The sequence below is a fragment of the Populus trichocarpa genome, chromosome 14 (genome assembly GCF_000002775.5).
Source record: "Populus trichocarpa isolate Nisqually-1 chromosome 14, P.trichocarpa_v4.1, whole genome shotgun sequence".
Lineage (NCBI taxonomy): Eukaryota > Viridiplantae > Streptophyta > Magnoliopsida > Malpighiales > Salicaceae > Populus > Populus trichocarpa.
In genome coordinates this window covers 9,751,571-9,773,964 of record NC_037298.2, presented here as the reverse complement: position 1 = coordinate 9,773,964, position 22,394 = coordinate 9,751,571, and the positions used below count along the sequence as shown (strand labels likewise).

General features: G+C 33.0%; 3 protein-coding genes across 8 annotated transcripts; all 3 read right to left on the bottom strand.

The window, feature by feature from the left end:
- Positions 1 to 1,936: 1,936 nt before the first annotated feature.
- LOC7466302 (peroxidase P7) lies at positions 1,937 to 3,588 on the bottom strand. Its single transcript, XM_002320381.4, has 3 exons — positions 3,285 to 3,588; positions 2,876 to 3,067; positions 1,937 to 2,689 (listed from the first exon to the last, which is right to left on the bottom strand). Exons 1-3 carry the CDS (start codon positions 3,492 to 3,494, stop codon positions 2,141 to 2,143), a joined length of 951 nt encoding a protein of 316 aa, XP_002320417.1. The 5' UTR covers positions 3,495 to 3,588; the 3' UTR covers positions 1,937 to 2,140.
- A 4,880-nt stretch (positions 3,589 to 8,468) lies between these two features.
- LOC7466301 (probable serine/threonine-protein kinase PBL7) lies at positions 8,469 to 12,487 on the bottom strand. Its single transcript, XM_002320380.4, has 6 exons — positions 12,166 to 12,487; positions 11,613 to 11,851; positions 11,089 to 11,224; positions 9,466 to 9,724; positions 9,149 to 9,281; positions 8,469 to 8,977 (listed from the first exon to the last, which is right to left on the bottom strand). Exons 1-6 carry the CDS (start codon positions 12,320 to 12,322, stop codon positions 8,705 to 8,707), a joined length of 1,197 nt encoding a protein of 398 aa, XP_002320416.2. The 5' UTR covers positions 12,323 to 12,487; the 3' UTR covers positions 8,469 to 8,704.
- Positions 12,488 to 15,331: 2,844 nt separating this feature from the next.
- On the bottom strand, positions 15,332 to 21,393 carry LOC7466300 (uncharacterized). 6 transcript variants are annotated; one of them, XR_002977927.2, is made up of 11 exons: positions 20,748 to 21,391; positions 20,591 to 20,668; positions 20,471 to 20,512; positions 20,278 to 20,380; positions 19,881 to 19,945; positions 19,748 to 19,792; positions 19,537 to 19,644; positions 19,344 to 19,431; positions 18,825 to 18,871; positions 15,709 to 15,845; positions 15,332 to 15,626 (listed from the first exon to the last, which is right to left on the bottom strand). XR_002977927.2 is itself a non-coding variant. In XM_024585856.2 (11 exons), exons 1-10 carry the CDS (start codon positions 21,285 to 21,287, stop codon positions 15,768 to 15,770), a joined length of 1,194 nt encoding a protein of 397 aa, XP_024441624.1. In that variant the 5' UTR covers positions 21,288 to 21,391; the 3' UTR covers positions 15,332 to 15,626; positions 15,735 to 15,767. The 6 variants fall into 6 exon arrangements, 3 of the variants coding, with proteins under 3 accessions (XP_024441624.1, XP_024441623.1, XP_024441625.1); XR_002977928.2 differs by having other exon boundaries at positions 15,332 to 15,599; XR_002977929.2 differs by having other exon boundaries at positions 15,332 to 15,595.
- Between the last annotated feature and the right edge of the window lie 1,001 nt (positions 21,394 to 22,394).

Sequence of the window (22,394 nt, the reverse complement as noted above, 5' to 3'; positions counted from 1 at the left end):
GAAAAATTGACAAAAATATTGATGTGCATCAACAGAGAGATTTGATTTGAGAATATTTTGAAACATTTGGGATCAAATTGATAACCTCTGTAGGTTTAGGACTCAATTGAGAATAAGAATACAAGTTTAGGACACAAAAACATGTGGATTGAGCTCCTGAAGTTAGGGATAGCATGATCTACTAACATAGGTAAAAACGCTTCTCCATTTTTCTGGGTCATGCATGGCATTGACTGTTTCAGTGGGAAGAAATTGAGCTAGAAACTGTTGTTTGTGCATCCTCTATATTAACGAGCTGGTAATTGTCATCCTGTTCGCAGAATAACTCCATGGTCGTATAAACAACTACTCCCTCACTCCTACAAGTGTCGAATACAAATAAAAAGGTATTGTTAATAGGTTCATGTAGACCATTCTTCAGGGGTGATCTTATGGTACGTATGGGAGTTTTGAAAGCATGAATCCCCGCCTTATTTTTGTAGGAAAAAAAAATCTATTTTTAAAAGAATGTTTTTTTTTTTCCTTAAGAAAATTATATGGAAAAAACAATTGGTCTCAGACACCGAAGATTTAAATTATAGGAATTTATCAGATTACAGTAGTGATTGTTTTTTTAAGTGTTTTTTACTTGGAAATATATTAAAATATTTTTTTTAAAAAAAATTATTTTTATCATCAGTCTATCAAATTAATTTGAAAACATAAAAAAAATATTTTATTTAAAAAAATTAATTTTTTTATAAAATATTATTTGAAATATAATTTCAAAAAGCAAGTGAGAAAGGTGGAAGACACATTTTAATATAGAAGCAAGACTTTTGTTTTTAAACGGTTATTTGAACTCCATTAATGAGTATCTTTTAATTTGCATTTGATTAGAATTTTATAATAAAATAAATAAAAAAATTAAAAGTATTTTTAAATAGAAAATTAGAAACATAAAAAAATAGATTTGTCTAGATATCTTATCAATCTCTATAATCTCTTTTGTAATTAAACCTCTTTAAATATATACATACTAAAAAAAAGATTCAAGGAGTGGTTAGACTCATCAAACATATATAGTAGCGTGATTTTCAAAATTTGAAGGCAAGATTTCAAAGACATCATTTATTACGACAAGAAGCTGTTAGCCTAGGAAGGTTGCCCAGCCTAGACCTAATATCTAAAAGGAGAAAGAAATGAGAATATCAAACAGTAATATTAAATTAAAGTGTCATGTAAAGTGTTTGGGATTAAGAGGTTTTCTTCTTCTGTAATTTCAGGTTCGAGCCTTGTGGTTGCTTATATGATGGTCATTGAAGGCTTACATGGTCGTTAATTTCAGGACCTGTAGGATTAGTCGAGGTACATGCAAGCTGATCCGGACACCCACATTAAATTAAAAAAAATTAAAGTGTCACGTGATTGCATATAATAAACAGTTTTAGTTTAGGTGATCGTATCTTGCAAGTTCATAACTAGAGAACTTTTAGAGGGTTTATTTGTTTTTGTATTTTTAAAATATTTAAAAAAAGGTTTAATTTTTTTTTAATTTTTAGTTTTAAATTAATATTTTTATACCATATTAATTTATGAATGTTAAAAATATTTTTTTAAAAATAAAAAAAATCATTTTAATGTAATTTTAAATAAAAAAATATTTTAAAAAATAAATGCTGTGACTCCAATAAACCCCCTTAATAGCTTTGCTGTCTTGCAGGTATTGGGAGCCTTTAGCTTTCCTCCAATAGTTATCGGACCCTTTACCTAACGTATAACGGTATAAGTCTATATAAGATATGAATTTATTGTATGAAAAATATTATTTTGTTTTTTTAATAAAAAGGCTCATTTTTTCATTAAAAAAAAAACTAAAATGGTGTTTTTTAAAAAAAAAATGAAAAATCTCTTACGTTGAACTGTTCAAGTTTCTCATGGATTTGATTAGGTCTCATTTACCAAAGTACATTATAGTACTTGATTTTCATTGATGGATTGTGAGTACAAAAGCTTTTGAGGTTTACGATCATCAGAACCATGCCCGGGAGAGGATTTCAACATCATGGACTTGGCTAGAGATCTTCACTTCAATAATGCGAACAAATTATTCAAACTCACAACATAATTATCTCAACAAAATTAAACAACGTAGATAGAATCAATTCACCACCCTGCAATTCCTTCTTATCTCTCCATTCCTCCCTGTAAGGGGGCTGATATTCCCCATCTTCACCATGGCAGCAGCAAAATCTCTAGCAAAGGTAGCGCCGTTTGTGCTGTAAGTCCTGACAAGTGCATCTTGAGAACCTCCGTTGAAGAGCTCCTGGTCTGAATGAAGCAAGCCACGGCGGGCCACAAGATTGGTGTAATAATTGTTATCAAATCTGGTTTGAGTGCCATCGAGTGGAGCCAAAGTGGCGTCACCACCAGAAGCAGGGCAACTAGCCCTTCTAGTAGTGGCAAAGCTGGCATCAATGTTGGTGTCATTGTATATGCGGTTACGAAATGTGGTGCATCTGGCAAAGCCAATTGTGTGACCCCCAGAGAGCGCAGTCATGTCACCAGCACTCAAGCCTTTGGCAGAAAACATGGAGATTAGGGTCGCAAGGCTAGACGCGGGTGATGGGATTTGGCTGTTGGCTGCACTCTGGCTAGCTGTTCTTGCATCTCTCCGGCCAAGTGGTACTGTCCATGATGGTCCTCCTCGCTGCGTGCATGCATTTGTGTATATAGTCAACCGAGAACGAATTTGTGTATACAGTTCACTTTCTTTAATTAATCGGTGTTGAGAATTGAACTTTGATAGCTCAAAACCCCAAAAAAAGAAAAGAAAAAAGAAAAAGGAGTAGTATTGCTAGATAGAAAACAGAAAATTTGATAAAAAAAAACTAACCAGTACAACTCCATCTCGGGCTGCAAGTGCAAGGATATCTGCGCAGGAAACTGTGGCATTGCAAGCCGCTTCTACCCGAGTTTTAATGGTGTCAATCACTTCAAAACCTCTAGCTGAATTCCTGTTGGGATTCGCATTCTTTTCACCCGTGAAAGTGGCAGTGTCATCCAGTAGTATAGATCCGTCGCATCCCTGCAACAACACGAAATAATTAAAGAAAATTATTTTAAAAAGTTAATATATATATATATATATATATATAAGCAAGCTCGAAGACTAGCTAGAGAGCAGCTCATTGAACATTTAATCCCATTTTTACTCTTGGTGGGAATTAATTAATTAATCTCAAACCAAGAAAGCTAAACAATTAAGGTGGGGAAGAAAGATATTAAAAGGAGAGATGTCACACATTCACAAAGCAGTCGTGGAAGAACAAGCGGAGGATAGAGGCGGCAAGCCGAGGCTGGCCATTGACAGCCCCCGTCATTGCATTACGCACTATGGTTTGAAGATTAGGGCATGTCGAAGCATAAAAGGTGGCAGAAAGCTGTGCGCTGCAAAAGGAGGATGCTAGGAGCGGTACAACACAGAGTGTAACAAAGAATTTAGTAGAGCCCATGACGAGCGAATAGAGCTTGCTTACTTGTAACTGAGATTAGTTAACAAGCTAGCTAGGCTTATGTTACTAAAATGGGGTGTGAGCATATGATGACTGGAGAGTTCCTTATATAGACAGCAGTAAAATGCGTGAACAGGTAGAAAAATATACACACAGACAGAGTCACAAGGAAAAAGAAATACAATTTTCTATAATTTAGGACATTAATTCCTAATTAACCCATATATGTAACCATCATACACACCGACTAGTAGAAAATGTGAGTTTTTTGCTTGGACCCATGAGATGGAATCGTTGACTTCTCTCATAAACACCATTATTTGAGTGATATTGATGATAATATAACTCTTTAAGCACTTGTTCCTCACAGCACATATTATACACATCCATGCAGAAATACATCCACACGTCCTGGGAAAATTAAAGCCTGGTGTGAAAACGTTATCTAGATTTCCAACTTTGCTGCCCGAACGCGTGCTTTAGCACTTTTTGCATGGAGAAATATGCTTGCAATCAATCCGTATGTCAACCATCGAAAGATCCCTGCATATGCTCATGATAAGGTCGTTGATCACTACTTGATGTAAAGAGCAATTAACGAGTGGTTGACTTCTTCCTCCACTATGCCTCGAAGAAAAGCTTTAGGTTAAGATATCACCGAGAAAAACAAAGGACATTGAGAGTTTCCTCCTTTTCTGCCTAACCGCGTTTTGTTGTTATGCAGTCAACAAAAACTCTAGGTAGAGAAAGGAGAAAAGCAAAGAGATCCTTACAAAACAACAATAAAAACAAAAAAACCAAAGGATTTTTTTCTCTTTCTTCTTGAAAAATCATTTTAATATAAAAATTTAAAATAGTTAATATCTCAAGAAATAATTTATATTATTTTTTAATACACACCCTTAAATTTATTTGTCCTCTTTAAACTTTAAATTTGTATAAATTTATATTATCTTGAGTTTAATTTTTATTAAATAAATAAAAATGATAAGATTCAAACTTATAACTACTTGGTCATCAAGACTTTAATACTATATCAAAAAATTATCTCAACTTACAAATTTAAATTATTAAATAAAATACCCTTAGGCACGTATTTTTCTCGCGAAATAACATTAATAAATACACATCCGTCTATTCATCAATTACTTAACAAGATACGAGAAGTCAGAATATAGCGGCTTTGAAAATGGAACGCCATCACCGCTTTTATTCCTGTACGTAGACTTTTCAGAATACACAAATATTTATATATTTATAAGAGATGGAAATCTTGTTGGAGGGGGGGAATATTTCAAAGGCGAATTAATTGGAGCATAGAAACAAGCAAGTAATTAAACATAATCAAGGAGAAAATGCCTACGAAAACCCTCTCCCGCAACGCTAAGGACATAACAGGTTGACATTTGCCAGCAACAAGAACAAGAACTAATTAAATGCAGATCCCACCCAAACTGCTCAAGGCATCAATACAACATGATGATGATTAAAATGCGATGGGACTTCCGTGCATGTTGTTACATTACATGGAGTACTCTTATGGTGTTGATGATGGTCTTGTATGTGTAGCAAATGATATTCATGCATGCATCTCGTTTTTCATTCACTTAAAATCCTATGATAAAAACCAGATGACTGTATGACAGACACCGATCAAGATCATCGTGCATGCAATGCAACAGCATATTTGGAAGTGACTTTGCATTTTACCCTAGAATTGCCGCGCGCAGCACCGTCTTTGGAAGTCATTTTGCATGCATTTTACCTTCCGAATGGTGCCGGGGCAACGAGATATATAGCACAACTTCATATGCTATACTATATTGCTCGAGCACCTTCTCGAGTTAAAAATGTAGCTTGAGATGATACCCACAAGAGTTTTTTCTGTTTATTTCTTTAGGAATGGCGAAAAAGATACATATGTATGTATATATAGAAGTATATAAACTGAAAAATAAATTTTAGCTATCAATTAGGGATTATAATAATAATTATCCCCCAATCTTCTGTTTTACCCATTAATTAATTAACTAGCTGAACAGGTCATAATGGTATTTTTCAATTCGTCCAGCCCTAATAATCACCACTTCTTCCTTTTTTATTGTTCTTAATGGAATGAAAATGTTATTATCTGCTTTACGCTACGAGGCAATGGTTATCATCATTCTAATAATTATGTGTCCGGCGTGATTTATTAATTTGGCTTATGTTCATGGTGGATTTCAATTGAGTAAGAGTTAATTTAAAAACTTATCTTTGTGATGGAATTAAAATCTGATTTGATTTTAAAAAATTAAAATGATGTAATTTTAATTTTAAAAATAATTGAAAAGACTTTCGTTTTAAATCAACACGTCATGCATCATATACTCTAATTTTTTTTTAATAAGATGAACAACGTGTTGTTTGCTGATTTAAAATTCAACCGTCATAGGTGTTTGAAAATTGGTGTTCAAGACCATGTTTGTTTTTCGAAAAGTAGTTTTCGAGAAACCACTTTCTAAACTTTCTTGTGTTTGTTTGCCATTAGAAAAGTTGGTCAACGGAAAACACTTTCCAGTCAAAGAAAAATTTGGTTTGGTTTTCAGGAAAGTGTTTTTTCTTTTGGCTGTGTTTGTTTTCTGGAAAGTAGTTTCCGAGAAACCACTTTCCAAACTTTCCTGTGTTTATTTGCTATTAGAAAAGTTGGTCAACAGAAAACACTTTCCAGTCAAAAGAAAATTAGCTTGGTTTTCATGAAAGTGTTTTCCTGGATAATTTGGGCGGAAAACACTTTCCGGAAATTGTGAAAAATTTAGAAATGTCATTATTTGCTGATTATATCAAATTTGATCCTCAAACTTTTGATTGATATATATAATTTGTTTTGAATATTTATTTTTCAATTTCATCTCTTAAAATTTAATTTTTATATTAATTTTGGTTCTTATTTTTATAATTGTTATTTACTTTTTCCTTTTCATTTTTTTATTGAAATTTTTTATCTATCAAATTTGGTCCTCATTCTTTTGATTGTTACTTATTTTATTTGAAATAATTTATGAAATGTTAATTATTATTATTTTAATTTCTTCATCTTTCATCTTTTTTTAATTTTTTAAATTTGATCTCTATTATTTTGATTATTATTTATTTTATTTGAGATAATTTATGAAATTATATTTTTTTTTTCAATTTCATTCTCATTCAACTTTTTAATTTGTAAGATTTGTTCCTCATTATTTTAATAAACTTGAGAAAAATAAAACATTAATAAGTTACTTTTCAGCTCATTTTCCATGACATAACCAAATACTAGAAAGTGTTTTCCAACTTATTTTTCATTACACTACCAAACATCGGAAAATACTTTCCCGGAATTCACTTTCCCCGGAATTCACTTTCCAAAATGAAACTACTTTCCAGCAAATAAACAGGGCCCAAGTATTTAGACCTCAAAAACTCATTTTTCAACTTGTTGTCACATGTAAAAATCTAAAAACAAATCATAAAGACCTCGTTAAACCCATTTGTAACAATAAAAACCCTCAATTGGTCTAAGAACTCAATTAAACCGGATCAAAAATACTTTTTTAAGCCTCAATTTACTTTTTCTAAAAAGATGAAAAATTCAAATCACCTTCAATAAACTTTTCTATGGACAACAACACATTGAAATCAAAATCAATTTTTTTCATAACTGAGATCTACATGACCGACCTCTTTCTCTTTTGTTCCATTTCTAGATACTCTATATTCTCTCAACAATAATGGACTAAAACTTAAAAAAATAAAGTTCACGATCAAAAAATAAAATTTTAAAACTTCGGTGATCAATAATGCATAAATTGAAACTTTAATTGTTTTGAATAGTAACCATAAATTTTTTTTGTCTTTATTCTTTTAATTTATTTAACTATAAATTTAAATTTAATTTCTTAAAATTAGGTTTTAATTGAACTTTAAAATTTTCAAGCGACCTCCAACATGTTTTTCCTATAATTTTGAGAGGAGAGAGAGACGAGGGAATATCTCCAGAAATGATGAGGTGGGGAAAAAAAAAAAAGGAACAATTGGATGGCGTCTACTCAAAACTGGAGAAAACAGGATCGAATGATAGTTGTTACGAGATTTGTGGGTACAATTTCTTATTAGCGTAAAGAGAAAATGCTCGGGGTGAAAAAAAAAATGTTTTACAGAAGTAAAAAAAAAAAAAATTTAGAGCATAGACATGTAAAAAAAAAAATAGTATAACTTAATTAGATAATAAAAAAAATAATTAATGACAAGACAACAAAGCTAAAATTCTAGCTAATTAAACTTGAAAAACAAATTAAAAAAAAACCTGAGTAATTCTAAGTGAACATATTAAATATATAACTCAAAACTGATATAACTCAAGTTTTAAGATCAGGATTAGCTAATAAAAAATATAAAAAAAATATAAGTGATGGAATTAAAATAAATTAATAAAAAAAATAAAATCACAAAGCTTAACGTTATACCAGAGCGGTCAAAAAAATTTCCAACGTGGAGTAATTATACTTTAAAGGGTAATCAAGTCATATTTTATGCAACAAAAATGTAAAAAGACGTCTTTTCCCGGGTAAATTTAACAATGGCAAATGAATCCAAGTGAAAAGACCATCTTGCCCACTAATCTCAAGCTGTAAAGGCAAAATAATCTTTACGTTATCTGAAAGGATACCTCACTGAATAGTAGTATGTGAGAGATGTAGTTTTTTACTTTCGTTAATCTCATAAAGTGTAACTGCTGAAAAAATTCCTGAAATGAAGAGTTTTCAAGGCAAAACGCCGCAAGACTTGGTAGAGAAAACATGAAGCTGGTTAAAAGCAACCATAATTAATGTAATCTGCAACCATAATTACATTACATAAGGGGGAAAATGAGTTACAGATTAGCTTTTTATACGAACTCTTCGTACATCAGGATGGCAAAAGATAACAGACAGAGAAAGAACAACTAGGCACTAATTAAACTCTGCAAATTCCAAATCATACTACGAGGGTGGTCGGAGATCAAAATATTGGAGAAACATTTTTAACACAGTATTTCAAAGCGAGAGAATCAGCATCTCAAATGCCGCCGACCACAGATCCAAACTAATCTAGCTCCTCTAACGTGACAAACCAAAGACAACATAATGTCCTAAATGGACACCAAATCTAAGTTCTTGTAGAACATTAATTATGGTTGCTTTTAACCAGCTTCATGTTTTCTCTACCAAGTCTTGCGGCGTGTGACACCGGTCTGCATGGATATTCGAGCAGCTTCCTACCTTTGAAGTTGACCGCTGCGTTTTTACCAGTGGTACAAGTGACTGCACAACATCTGCCATCAACGGTCTGTAATCTGCCTCTGGTTGCACACACATTGCAGCAATTGCTGCCACCTGAATAACCTCTTTCATTGAATACTGGCCCTCCAATGCCGGATCCATAATTTCCACAACCTTCTCTCTATCTGTCAACCGTGGCAGTGCCTTTCATGCATGCGAGCAGATCAGGTGAATGTGTTAAACAGTTAAAATACATGTACAAAACAGATCTGATCTCAAATAAATAGGATCGAGCACTTTATCATCATGTGATCAAGTATTTGTTTTACTGTAACTACACCCTAGTTAAATGTAAAGGAGAGATAAGATTCCCACCCAAGATACCAGAACTCCTTCCCCAGCAGGTCTCTTAATATCGACTGGAACTCTGCCAGTAAGCAATTCCAAGAGAACAACCCCATAACTGTAGACATCTGATTTTGTTGTCAAATGGCCAGTTAATGCGTACCTATGCAGCACCATATAAAATAAAAATACCATCTGAATGAGTTATTTCTTGGTTGATGTGGGCGAAAATAAAAGGACTGAATTAGTGGAACTGTAATACAGTTTAGCCTTTGCTTCAAAGAACAATAGATAGATAAGCAATGCGTTTACGTAGAGAAAATGTTAAGGGTGTAATTAAATCATACTCAGGGGCGATATATCCCTGGGTGCCCAGCACTCTAGTAGAAACATGTCCACCAGCTTTGTCAGGTCCAAGCTTGGCCAATCCAAAATCAGAAACTTTGGCGTGTAAATTTCTGTCCAGGAGGATGTTGCTGCTTTTAAAATCTCTATGAATCACTGGAGGATTAACATGCTCATGGAGATATTCCAAACCCTTAGCAGCTTCGAGGGCAATTCTCAAACGTGTTTCCCAGTCCAAACTTATGGAAACAGTATTGGAACCTGCATGTTCAACCAACATAATCCTTATGTAAGTCTTCAGCAGAAGGCCTTTTTACAGGAAATTCAGACAACAGAAACTTCTTAGGTTTATCACGCATAACTTTTTTTTAGCTGGTTTAAAGTTCCTTTTCTTTAACTTTCCTAAAAGCATTTTATATATAATCTAGAAGAGTGAGTCCGACATTAACAGAAAAATCAGCCTTACGTTGCACCCACATTAAGGAAGTTTGAACAATAAGAATGCAAGGCATTGATAACTCAAACACAGTGGATGATCCTGATTTGATCTTAATCTGTTCTTTTGTCATTGGGGTATCTGATGGGCCTTAGCCTACAAAACAAGGGCAGTTGTCCTCCCGCCATCCCCTCATCCTTGATGTAAACAGAATTCAATCTCTAGTTGCTTCTTACGACATCAAGTGAATTTACCAGCTATGCTATAGCTAATCCGACAGCTTGAATTCAATCATGAGAGCATGGAGGGGCTTTGCTAGAGCCAATGTGAAGCCCAGGCTCGTAGATGATCTCCATTGACCAAGTTGAATATGAGCAATCAAAAACATACTTGTCCCAAACAATGTGCATGTACCTTGATGATAGATAGCTCTTAAGTTTTAGTATTGCTCGCATATGCATGGTAGTCAACCAATACTAGCAGAACAAGGGGAACAAAATTATATAAAAAATATAGTTAAAGCCTTTTTACATAGGAATTTATTTAGCTCAAGAACTATAGATAAGATTACATGTTTTCACATTTACATACACATACACATACAGAATATTTTGTCTTTTCGTAGCATAATAGTAGATATTTCAAAGTATTTATACGGTACATATGACATAAAAAACATGTCACTAAAATATTTTTGAAGCCTTTGGTCAGGGTTTGGTCCCAAATGTGGCCCTAAAGTGACTAACATTCCTGCTGCACAAAGACATACCTAAATTAGATCAGATGTAAAACTCTCAACTGCAGCGTCGCCACCAAATAATATAAAAGAAGAATCTTGTTCTTATAAGAAGTCACTTTTCTTCAATAGAACTAATCATATAAGTTAGACACTTACTTAGGCTAGCCTTTTTTCTGCTACCGTACGTTAACCCTGTTTGCCCTCTACTTTAAGCTTTCCTAATAATGGCAGGAAGTGGATGGTGGGATCAATAAAAATATATCAAAATTCAAAAGCTGTAATCCAAAACCTTGTGGCATATAACAAGAATTACTGGCTGGCGTTGTCTTTATTTCTTGTTGTTTCTGATAGAACTTATATATCTTTTATATGCCTCACCTCTAGCAAACGTTTCTATCATCCATTTAAGAAATGTTTAAACAACCGCAAATAGAAATTAAGACAACTTACTAGTGATACGATGCAAATGTTCTTGCAGACCACCATTTGGCATGAACTCATACACCAGCACTTTATGATTGTCACCTGAACAATACCCAAGCAATGCCAGCAGATAAGGAGAATGCAGGTGGCTCAGCAATTCCACCTAGAAATAAAAATCAACAGCCAATGAATAAGCTATTTACTAGAACCTGGAGATTAAAGATCAATTAAGCTAAGTGTGTGAAAAAAGGAAGAAAAAGAAAAGAAACTTGAGGCTCTCTGCGCATGTGCATGTGCACTTGCGGGGATAATACGTGATGCATAAATTTTACTAAATATTTCCCCCATTTGCTTGTGTTTGTGAGTGTGTGGATAAATGTCCTCTGTGTGAAAGACAATAAAGAGGTGAACTAAACCAGACCCTGCAAAATTATTCGGATGAAATTCATTTTCTGTTTTTCTAAGGGATTCGCAACCAAACTAGAAAAATTCTCCTCCCTCGTACTTCTTGGTGGCAAACATGGCAGAAAATAAACATATCAAAATCAAACCTCCACTTTAAATTCATCTTCCCCCTGCTTCCCTGCTTGGTCCATTAACTTAATTGCAACTTTCCTTCCATCGCTAAGGACTCCACGATACACTAATCCAAACCCACCATGCCCAACCACATTCGACTTGCTGAAACCACCAGTAGCTGAATGCAATTGCTTAAATGTGAACACGTTAAGGCCTTTCCCGGCAACAACTTCGAGATCTGTAAAGCAACCTTTGTCCTCATACCCTTCCCCTTGAAAGAAAATGGACAAATGTACATTTATGTTATTACAATAAATAAATTAACCCAAAATGGGAAAATCTGGATGCTTATGAAAATAAGATGAATCCTCACACAAATAAATAGCAATGCTAACTGCAAGCATAAATTAGGAAGCCAAGTACAAATACATAAAAGTATCAAAACAATGCCAGCGTTTCTTTAACAAATCAGAAGAAAAAAAAATCTTCTCTAATTCTTTTCATTTTCCAGCAGCCAAACAGAGGCCGCAAATTTTACAAAGAGCGAGAGTTGGTTTTCAGAAGAGAAAACAAAAGGGGACTTACTACTGTGGTTTTTAAGGCGTTTGGAGAGCTTGTTACGTATATAGCAATAATAACTAAATGCAACCAGCAGGGAAGCCACTGTCAGTGAAGCCACCACCACAATGGCCACCAGAGCAATGCGTTCTTGCCTTCCATACTCACCATTCTCTGTTTCCATTTCCAGACCCTAACCCTAGAAGTAGAAACTGATACCAGCTAGGGAGGGAAATTTATTGCGTGGAGTACTTTCTTTGGAAAGCTTTGGAGTTTGAGCCGTTTTCTTTCTACTGTGTTGCCTGTGGAAAGAGAACCATTGCCTTGTCTGTGGCGCGGACAATACACCGACTACTGACTATTACTTTACAGTACATATCTCTTTTTCTTTTTTCTTTTTTCTTTTTTCTTTTTTCTTTTTTTCTTTTTTTCTTTTTTTTTGTCTTTTTGAGCCTGGTGGATGAACATTTCAATCTTCTCGGATTTCGAAATTAAATCTTTTCCTGAACTATCATAGATATTTTACTGGTGTATATAATTTTATAGTGATTAAAATAAATATTTATAACAATTCTATGATTTATGTCGTCCGGTGATAAATGTTTATAGCAATTTTATGATCCATGTTTTTAGGTAAAAAATATATTTTTCAGTTTTTTTTTTGTATATTTCATTTTTTGGAATGAAAACGTGATTTTTTTTTATTAAATCTAAATTTTTATCATAATTTTATAGAACAAAAAATCATACATTGATGTTTTGTGAAAGTATAAAAAAAAGAATAATTAATTCAAAAAAATTATATAAATAATTGATAATAAAATAAATATCTTAGTCCTAGTAACAAGTTTTTAAAAAAGTTATGTGAATTAAATTAATGTATAATTTTATAAAATAATTATTAATATTATCATAAAAGTTATAATGTTGGATAAAATGATGGCATAATCAGACAATTTGTGAATATTATCTCATTAATTTAATTTAATTTTTAAATAATTAAATTAAAAAAGTTAAAGATGATGAGTAGTATAAAAAACATGCCAGAAAATACTACACATAGCTTAAAAATAAAGACTTAGGCTTGTGTTACTCATTATCCTTTTTATTATTATTATAACATTCAACGCGTTTTTTATCTATGCAGATGATTTGTCATTCACTGGTTTATTATCTAATCATATAATCACAAAATTAGAGTATGAGTTTTTAAAGCAAAAATATGTATTTTTAAAAAAAAATTTATGATTGGAATATAGTTGATTGAACATTTTTTTTTCTTGTTTTTCTCTCTTGTAACTTTCTCTCTTGACATTCAAGAACTGGAATATAAATAAAATAAAGTTTAGGATTCAAAAATAAAATTCTAAGACAACAGGGATTAGATGTGTACAAAGTTGAAGCTTTAGGGACTAAACTAAAATTTCATGTCTCTTAAATGGTAAAAACTAAAATGTTTGTTTATTTTTTCTTAATGCGGGTCATTGTTCTTTCATTTATGTTCCAGCAATAAAATAAAACTTTATTTTATAAAATTAATGATAGTTCATTGATTAAGTACTCCTAACACATAAATTGATGCAAAACATTAAGTGTGATGATAAAATAATAAAAAAATAAAGTTTGGAGATAAAAATAAAAAATAACTCATTATAAAATAAACAAACAGTGTTATTCGTAGTGGTTTTTAGAGAAGGGAAATAGTGTGCACACAGTAAAAAAAATGTTTTTTTTTTTTGTAATTGTGATTTTTAATTTATGTTTAAATTGATATATTTGCAAGAAATAAAAAATAAGTGACACCATTCCTAGAAAATTGAGTGTAGAAAATTGTTTTTCTAAGATAAGCTTTAATGTCTAAAAAATGTAACTTAATTTATTTTTTAAAATGTTTTTTTTTTTTTAAATCATAAAGTGCCATTCCATTTTCAATAATAATAAAAAAACCTCATTTAAATCACGATTATAAAACTTTTTCTAATTCATTAGTTTAATTTAATAATTATAGACTCTAGACTTAACTCGAGTTAGGTTTTATATTGAACTGAGTAGGGAATAGATCCAACCAGATCTGGTTAACTATGTTAAAACCAATATAAAATCTCATTTGATTTTATTTAAAATTTAAAATAGTATTATTTTAATATTAATTTTTTCTTTAAAAAAACTTGACACATGTAAACCAAATTTGACCCTCTAATCTAAGATTTGAACTATATTATAGATGGGGCTAAATTCTATAACTATATTCCAGATCATTCAGATCACATGTCTTGCTATTGTTACCTATATTTAACTCATATAGTATCTATCGATCCATATATTGTATAACCAAGTTAACCTCTATTTAATTAAAAGGGACATCTGACACTCGGGGACTTTATTTTTTATTACAGACTAAGAGTTAATTAATATTTGGAAAATATTGCAGCTACTTTACTGGAATATTATAATGGCACTGAGGCTAGTCGAAGGTCTGAAAGCTTTGAAGAAGTTAGGCTTAGGCAAAATACAAGCAACAATTTAATGGGTCATTTCTTAAAATAGCACGATAAGATAAAAAATATATATAATAATAATTGAAAACTAGAAAAGGTCGAAAAGGTTATAGGAAAATAGCAACGCTCGATCTTAATAATTAATAATATAACTGATAAATATGAACCCAATTCTCATCGAAAATCATTTCCTCGCGAGTTGATAATCTACAATATAATTATTTATTTATTTATTTCACAAGATTAATTTGATGCAAAGAATAAAAATTATACATCATTAACTTGTGAGAAAATAATTGTTAATGATTTGAAGAAAAACACTTGTAATTTATTAGGATAGTTATATAATGAGAGTTGTTTTTTAAAATATTTTTTATTTTAAAATATATTAAAATAATATTTTTTTTAAAATATATTTTTAATATAAACGAGTTAAAACAATTCAAAAACACACACAAAAAAAATTAATTCTAAATAAAAAAAATCAAAATTTATCCGACCCATGTTTGATAAAGGGCTAAGCATGCTATTTCCCAAAACTCTCAGCTCCCTTCAGAGATCGAGACATTGCTTTATATGTCATGTAATTGTAATCCTCTGCTCCATATTTTCTTTTGAGAGATTTGATCCCCATGGCCATGAAATTACATTCTGGCCATCCTTCAAAGATATTTTAAAAATAAATGAAAACTAGATTCGGAAAACAAATTGATAAGCTTAGAGAAAAGGCAAGACTCTTAGTCTTAAATTAATTCATTGCATTCAGTTTTCAGAACCCATTTGAGAAATTACTCAAGACTCGAAATTAAACCCACCAGCCTATCTTTTAATCTCGCTAGAGCTTGCTCCATGTTTTCTCCCATTACCAATTCTAAAGCCAACGTCACAGCCAATTTCACTGCAGACCGTCATTGCAAAGCTTCCCGGTTATTCCATCAAGCGCAGCACTTCGGATGAAACTGTCTGGTTTGTAAAAACTCAAAATTATGCCTACCAACAAAATGATTTCGATTTTTTTTAAAAAAAACCTCTAGAACGAAATGCATGTGAAACTAAATCAGCTTTTCTATACCAAATAATTTCTTGACAAAAACCAACAAGTTTGAGTGCTGTAATTGTGCTGGGACCAGATCACTTCAGGTGCACTTTGCTGTAGTAATCTACAGCTTTGGATAATGACTGTATTGAAACAGGGAATCCCTGCCCCATCTGCATGAAACAAAGGAAATTGGTTCAATTAGTTAGAAAACTAAACGCCCAAAAGAAAAGACCAGTGTCATGTATGGCTGTATTTATTTTACATACTAAATATGCACACAGTGCATGTATCTATCACTCAGACATCCAGAATATTGAAATCAAACAGTGGAACAGAACACCAAACACACAAGCGAGCGAGCGAGCAGATATACACAACTATTAATAAAAAACAAACTCATCGTATAATTGAAGTACATTATTGTTCTTGCAAGTACATTATTATTCTTGCAACCCGTATTCGAAACTGATAGCACACTGGAAGCTATCTAATATATCATTCACGCCTAATAATCCCAGAAGCAAAACGTATTTTGGATGATGGGGCCCATAGCTTATAAATGGTACTAGAGTTGTACAGGCCCACTGCCTTGTTTTTCCTGACTTGCATTCCACATTGGTAGTATAATAAGAAGATTCTACATCTCCATGGCCCTCTTCCTCTTATCCCCTCACATGGATATTGCCAGTAACTTAAAAACTTGACCGCATTGTGGAGTACTAAGAAAATTCACTGATTTCAAAATACAAGCATCTAAATAAGCTCCAAGTGCAATGACCAAGCCAGTATTTAGAACAGTCTACTCAGATAAATGGCGCTAGTATCAAATCCCAATTGGAATTCATCAGAAAAGAATCCATCAAAGGGAGGAATGTGAGCAGAATCATCTAGTCATGACAAATCAGCTAGTTCCTAGGATAGAGAGAGAGAAAATGACGGCGAAATATTCATCACAACACAAATAAAATCAAACTAGTTGTCAGGATAGGAGGATGTTGGAACAAGATTTGTCTAATTGAAGCAAGCTAGTGAAAAACAAACACGTTTAGTTTCACCACGAACTTATTGACGTTGTTGTGATCAATGTGAAAAATTTTACCACTTTGGTTATTTATATAACAAGAAAAATACACAAACAAGTTACAATGCAATAAAAAAACACTCAAAATGTCTGTTTATATCACTGGAGGACACCGGCATTCAATTGTTATAGCAGTTCAGCAATATAGAAATGGTTTTGTTAAGAACTTGTAAATAGGAACTAGTTTTGTTAAGAACTTGTAAATAGGTGAGCTAGCACAACACTAAAGATGACCCCTTTAGTGGCATGGTTCCAGCAAGCGCATGGTTGGTCATGTGGTTGGTTCCATGAAAGGTCCGAACTATGAAAAGTACAAATCTTATTACTTTATGCTTCGGAGTCATGCTCGTGGCCTCAGTATGATCTTCATCATCAACAACTGGCCGAGCCTAGTTCACTATTTAACAATAGATTTATCTCCTATCCTATTTATAAACTCATCACCAAGGTTTTTCTTGTTTTGTTCATTGTTTTTGTGCAAAGCAGCTTGCACTTCTCATTATTTGGGTTTTACTTTACATATCCAACCACACTACTAAATACACTAAGAACACAATATTATTTTGTTTCATTAGTCTGTGATTCGATCTTATATGTGTGAATCACAAGGAATATTTACTTTTTTGATGTAGTGTGGAGAGAGAAAACAATACTACAGGCAAATAACTGTAGCTATATAGGCTAAAACCAGGAGAAAATTGAAACTGGAACAATAGAATAAAGCTTAGGGTTTCTAGAGAAACCTCAACATTGTTACTCGGAAATTACAAATAGTTAGGAGACAAAAGTGTTAGAAATTTAGTTTTCAATGAGGCAAATGAGAAAGGAGATTTAATACTTTGAAATTTTGATAATAAACATATATTTTGGGACACAATGTGAAGGAGAGGATACTCTTTGCTGATCAGAGGGAGTATTTTTACTTGATGCCAGTGTGTGTTATTATTGCTCTACACCAAAAGCAATTTAGAGAGGTCATCCGCTCAAAAGCCCTCCGATTCCATTCCTTTTGCACTAGCCAAAGCCTTTTTTTAAGTAAAAACTTTAATGAAGAATGCTGGTCCAAGAAGCACAAAAACAAGATTCTCATTTCACAAGACAGTGAACGTGCTAAATCTATATCTGGTAAAGGATCTTCAGAACATTACTCTCTACACCAATAGTTGATGCATCCAAAGAGAAATAAGTTTCTAAATTACTACATTAGAGTTTTAATTCCGTGTATCCTAGTTTTTCTCATAAACTTGGCTAATTTAAGAATTTTTCTTACTTTGAATTAGAAATCTTACTACTGTTAAAAAATTATAGTATATTAGGAATTTGGAATATCAATTAGAAGTCTTTTATTATTTGAGTTTTCCTTTTCCTATTTGGATTGCTAGTTCCTATTAGTTTAGAATTACTAGGGGTTAACTGTAAAAGCACCGCCTATTCCATGTAGTAATAAAAAGGGAAATTATGAGTATTTTGGTTTAGTTTGAGAGATGCAGCCTAGAATATTCTCTCTTTTCTTTTTCCCAAGTGAAACTTTGCTCTTGCTTTTCCTCCTATTTCTCTCTTGCTGTGGTAACCTCAAGTTCCTACTCACTAATTCTTCATAATCAGGCCTCTAACCAACCCTAGTTCCCATAACTACAACCATAGCTCACAAATTCAAACCTTTGTGAGACACAAACTAAAAGCTGTCCGGCTTCAAAAAAACAATTCTGATCTGTACACAAGTGTATACCCCTCCAGGCCCCCATCTTTCCCCTATATTGAACATGCTAATAACAAATAAAACCGCAACCTTGAGAACAGATACAATGTTCTAGTCTAGTGCAATAAAAAGCAAGTGCCAATTAAGCTGCTTTTTTCAAAACATCTGATGTGAAAGATTAACTTTCTCTTCATTCCAGATTTCAGAACTTAGAGCTACGAAACAATACTTCATGAACACAGGCAGTTGGAATAAATCTAAAGTTCGAAAAACAATTTATGTTCAAACCTACAAAGATCACATACACACATGTCCAAAATCAATCAAGAAGTACTCCAAAGTAACTTAGAAAAGGGTTTATACGCTTACAGTGCTGCAAATATGGAAAGAGTTGACGTATCCAGCATATTTGGAAGCTGTGAGAAAGTAGAAATATTTTTGTTAAAATACTTAAAAATGTATTGGCCATAGGCAACAGGCAGCACCATAACTGTTCTTTATTTACACAAAGAAGAGCAGACAAAAACAGGGGAATGTTGCCGTCAAATAACTGTTACAATCATTTGAGCACACTCCTAAGACATGTAAATGTTAGTCATTAAGAAACTAATTCTCCTAAAGGAACGGGATTCCTATGTTTGGGAAACTAGGGTTGCTTGAGGCAAAAACCCATCTAGCTGGCAAAGACCAGCTACAGAATGGTTGATTACAGCTTTGCAAAAACTGCCTTCACCTCTTCCCTATAATTTCAAGATCCTGAATTTTCTTGGCTAACATGATAAGGTATCATATTTCCATTGAGCATTCACCTAATTTCATAATGCACCCAAGATCATTTTACCCCACAAACAAAAAATGACACGCAACAATAGAACAAATGCTGCTTACTCTTCTTTAAGCCTGCAGGCTTTGCTTGCAGAAGAGCATTCATAAATGCACCTACATTCTCGCGCAAAGACTCTTCTGTAAAACTCACCTGCAGAATGGCATTGTAACAACATCAAAAGGGAAACAGGTTCCCAAACTCAGTTTTGAGAACATACCTTTAAAATGAAGTTGTCTTGGAGCAAGATAAGCGTACCTTTCCAAGTCCCACATGCACAATTGCTGTTTTGTCCATTTTAAACTTAATTTGATTCTTTTTTGCATTCTTTACTGCTTTAGAAACATCACTGACAACAGTACCTTGCTACAATAGAAATTATTTGAAGTGTATAAGAGAATGGCACAAATCAGTGATCATTAATAAATGATAGTTGCATTAAATGATGCATGAAAGATGATAAACTCACTTTAAGATCAGGCATCAAACCTTGACGATTAAGAATCTTCCCCAGCTGGTGAATAGGGAAAAAATTGTTTAAACAAACAAGCCATAATTTTGACCAATCAAATAATTTGCAAGAACAATTCAGATGTAAAGACCTTAGCAATGCGAGGGAAAAATTGTGGAGTCGTGAAACAATGATCAAAGTCAATCTTGCCAGCTTCTGCATTGTGTAAATTCCAAGATTTAGTTAGTCAGAAAATATATCTCGAATTGAGATTCAGTATAGAGAGAGAGAGAGAGGTGAGATGGTTCCATCTTGGTTTTGTACAAAAGGAATAACAGTATTCAATGAAACATAAGAAATAGAAACCAATCGAACTGGAAGAAAGGACCCAAAAGGGACACGCTAGAAGAAACTTAGACATAGAAACTTTCAAACCCTCTCAAATTTCGCATAGTAGAGATGGCATTATAGCCGTGAAAATTCTCAGTTGTTCTTATCATTAACACTAAAAAATGCACCATATAGAAATAACAGGATTGTCCTCTTACTTGCAATTTGATCAATAAGTTCAACACCTCCAACAATATCAGCTCCCGCGGCTCTTGCTTCATCTGCATCTGCACCTTCAGCAAAGACAGCCACCCTGAGAGTCTAAACAATTGCAACAGTTGTCAGGTATGATCAAAAAACTAAAATGAACAGAGACCCGTGTCCAGAATAAGTTTAAGAAAAAGAAACTACCTTCTTACCACCGTGAGGCAAAGCCAAGGTGCCGCGAACTATCTGCAATGTGTATAAGAAAAGACATTGAAATCCATTGCAGAGAAAGAAGACAACACAGGAAGAAATGATATAACATACCAGGTCAGATCGAGATTTATCTATACTCAATTTTACATGTGCTTCAACAGTCTCATCAAAAGTATTCCTGGCATTAGCCTGAACAACAATTTACTACACAAATTAGCAACTCTTAGTAAATAAATTATTATCTACGAAAATGATGAGAAAAGAGGACCTTGACTTGCTTAATAGCCTCATTCAAGTCAAAAAGAGGGTTCTTTTCCTTCTTAACAGGCTTGATTAATCTAGGAAAAGGCAGCACCACTTTTCCCTCCTCTTCCACAACCTTAAAAGCTCTTCTCCCCAGATTCCTCCGCGCCTCAATCCTCATCCTCTCTCTCTCCATATCAACATTGTGTGCGTCCCGTCCTTGAGCCCTGTCCTCCGGCAGCGGCGCAACCCGTGGTGCGTATGACACTGGGGTTATTGAAATGGATGGAGGAGCGTCCTTCATGTAACGGAAGTCCTCCCGACTCCAACCTTGTTCTTGCTGACTTCTTCTTCTGGGAGGTTGTTGCTGCTGTTGTTCTTGTTCTTGGGAATTTTCTTGGCTCTCATGTTCAGATCTTACTGGGTAAGAGACTGGTTCGATTATTAAGGGATCTGGGTGTCGTTTTGGTTCAGAGCAAAAATATCTACGGAAATAGGAGCTGGGCAACCACAAACACCTGCGGCTACCCTGCTGGGACAATAGGATTTTCATGGCTGCTGCCATTTTGATGTTGCTACAATTTACAGACAGAGGGAGATTATCAACATTTGGGCTTCTGGGATTTTTTGAGGTTTAGGGTTTAATACTTTAAGCCTCGTTTCTTAAAGAAAAAACTATTCTTGTTACTGATTGAAGTTTTCTATTTAGTCCTTGATAATTATAATCTCAACAATGTTACACCTTAACTATTATAAATCTTGCAATACTACCCTTTCAGGAACTTGAGTGAACATTATTGGCCCTAGCATGACCATGGTAAAAAAATTTGGGAAGATGGAGAGAGTGATGCGAGGAAAGAATACCTCACAAATATAATAGAAACAAGCTAAGAAAATTAAAACTAAATTGATAGAAAACTCAACCCAATAATTAGTTGAAGGTTTTAAATGAAAAAATCAAAGTTATTGAATGAAAAATCATAATCTTTAATTAAAAAAAATCAAGAATTAGAAGTACAAAAAAAAAAACTACTGAGATAGTTAATCATTAATAAGTATGAGAATCAACGAACATCATTAAATAATCCATTAGATGTATCAATTGAATCTATTACAAGTTCTAAAACTAAAAAGATCAAAAATAAATTTAATGGGCTAGGTCACGATGTTTGGGTTAAAAAGTTATAAATTTGTTAGAATGGACCTTCGTGTACTTTTTTGGTCATATCTAAAGCTAAATGTGAATTTTTGTTGTGATCTTAGTGGGTATAGAAACTATACATCTCAAGTTTTGCATTCATATATAGTAGATCCAGTAACTCATCTAGACGAAAGAAAATGATGGATTTAAAATAAGTTTTAAAATATACCAACAAACAAGAAAAGTTGAAAAAAAACTTTTTTCCATATGATTTGTGCATTCTTGTAAAGAATGATTTAATTACATATGAAATCCTTAAGGATTACTTACTTTTTAAGAAGATTAACTAGGCAACAATCTTTATTTTGCAAGGATTCTTTATGTATAAATAATCATTATTATTCAAGGGCATTAGAAGCGGTTTTTGGTTTATTTTTTCAATACATATTTTTACTCTAATAAATATAACTTTAGATCCAATATTTGAATGAGGCTAAAATTTTTTCAGAATATTATAAAAGTCTTTTTTTC

Coding starts and splice junctions, on each gene's coding strand:
- LOC7466300 (XM_024585855.2), bottom strand. CDS start 21,287: ATGGCAGCAGCCATGAAAATCCTATTGTCCCAGCAGGGTAGCCGCAGG. Junction 19,645..19,747: donor GTTTGATGCCTGATCTTAAA/GTGAGTTTATCA, acceptor TTTCTATTGTAG/CAAGGTACTGTTGTCAGTGA. Junction 15,846..18,824: donor CTTTCCATATTTGCAGCACT/GTAAGCGTATAA, acceptor TGTTTCATGCAG/ATGGGGCAGGGATTCCCTGT.
- LOC7466302 (XM_002320381.4), bottom strand. CDS start 3,494: ATGGGCTCTACTAAATTCTTTGTTACACTCTGTGTTGTACCGCTCCTA. Junction 3,068..3,284: donor TCCACGACTGCTTTGTGAAT/GTGTGACATCTC, acceptor GTGTTGTTGCAG/GGATGCGACGGATCTATACT. Junction 2,690..2,875: donor CCCGAGATGGAGTTGTACTG/GTTAGTTTTTTT, acceptor GCATGCACGCAG/CGAGGAGGACCATCATGGAC.
- LOC7466301 (XM_002320380.4), bottom strand. CDS start 12,322: ATGGAAACAGAGAATGGTGAGTATGGAAGGCAAGAACGCATTGCTCTG. Junction 11,852..12,165: donor ACGCCTTAAAAACCACAGTA/GTAAGTCCCCTT, acceptor TTTTCTTTCAAG/GGGAAGGGTATGAGGACAAA. Junction 9,725..11,088: donor ACATTTGCATCGTATCACTA/GTAAGTTGTCTT, acceptor TTGAACATGCAG/GTTCCAATACTGTTTCCATA.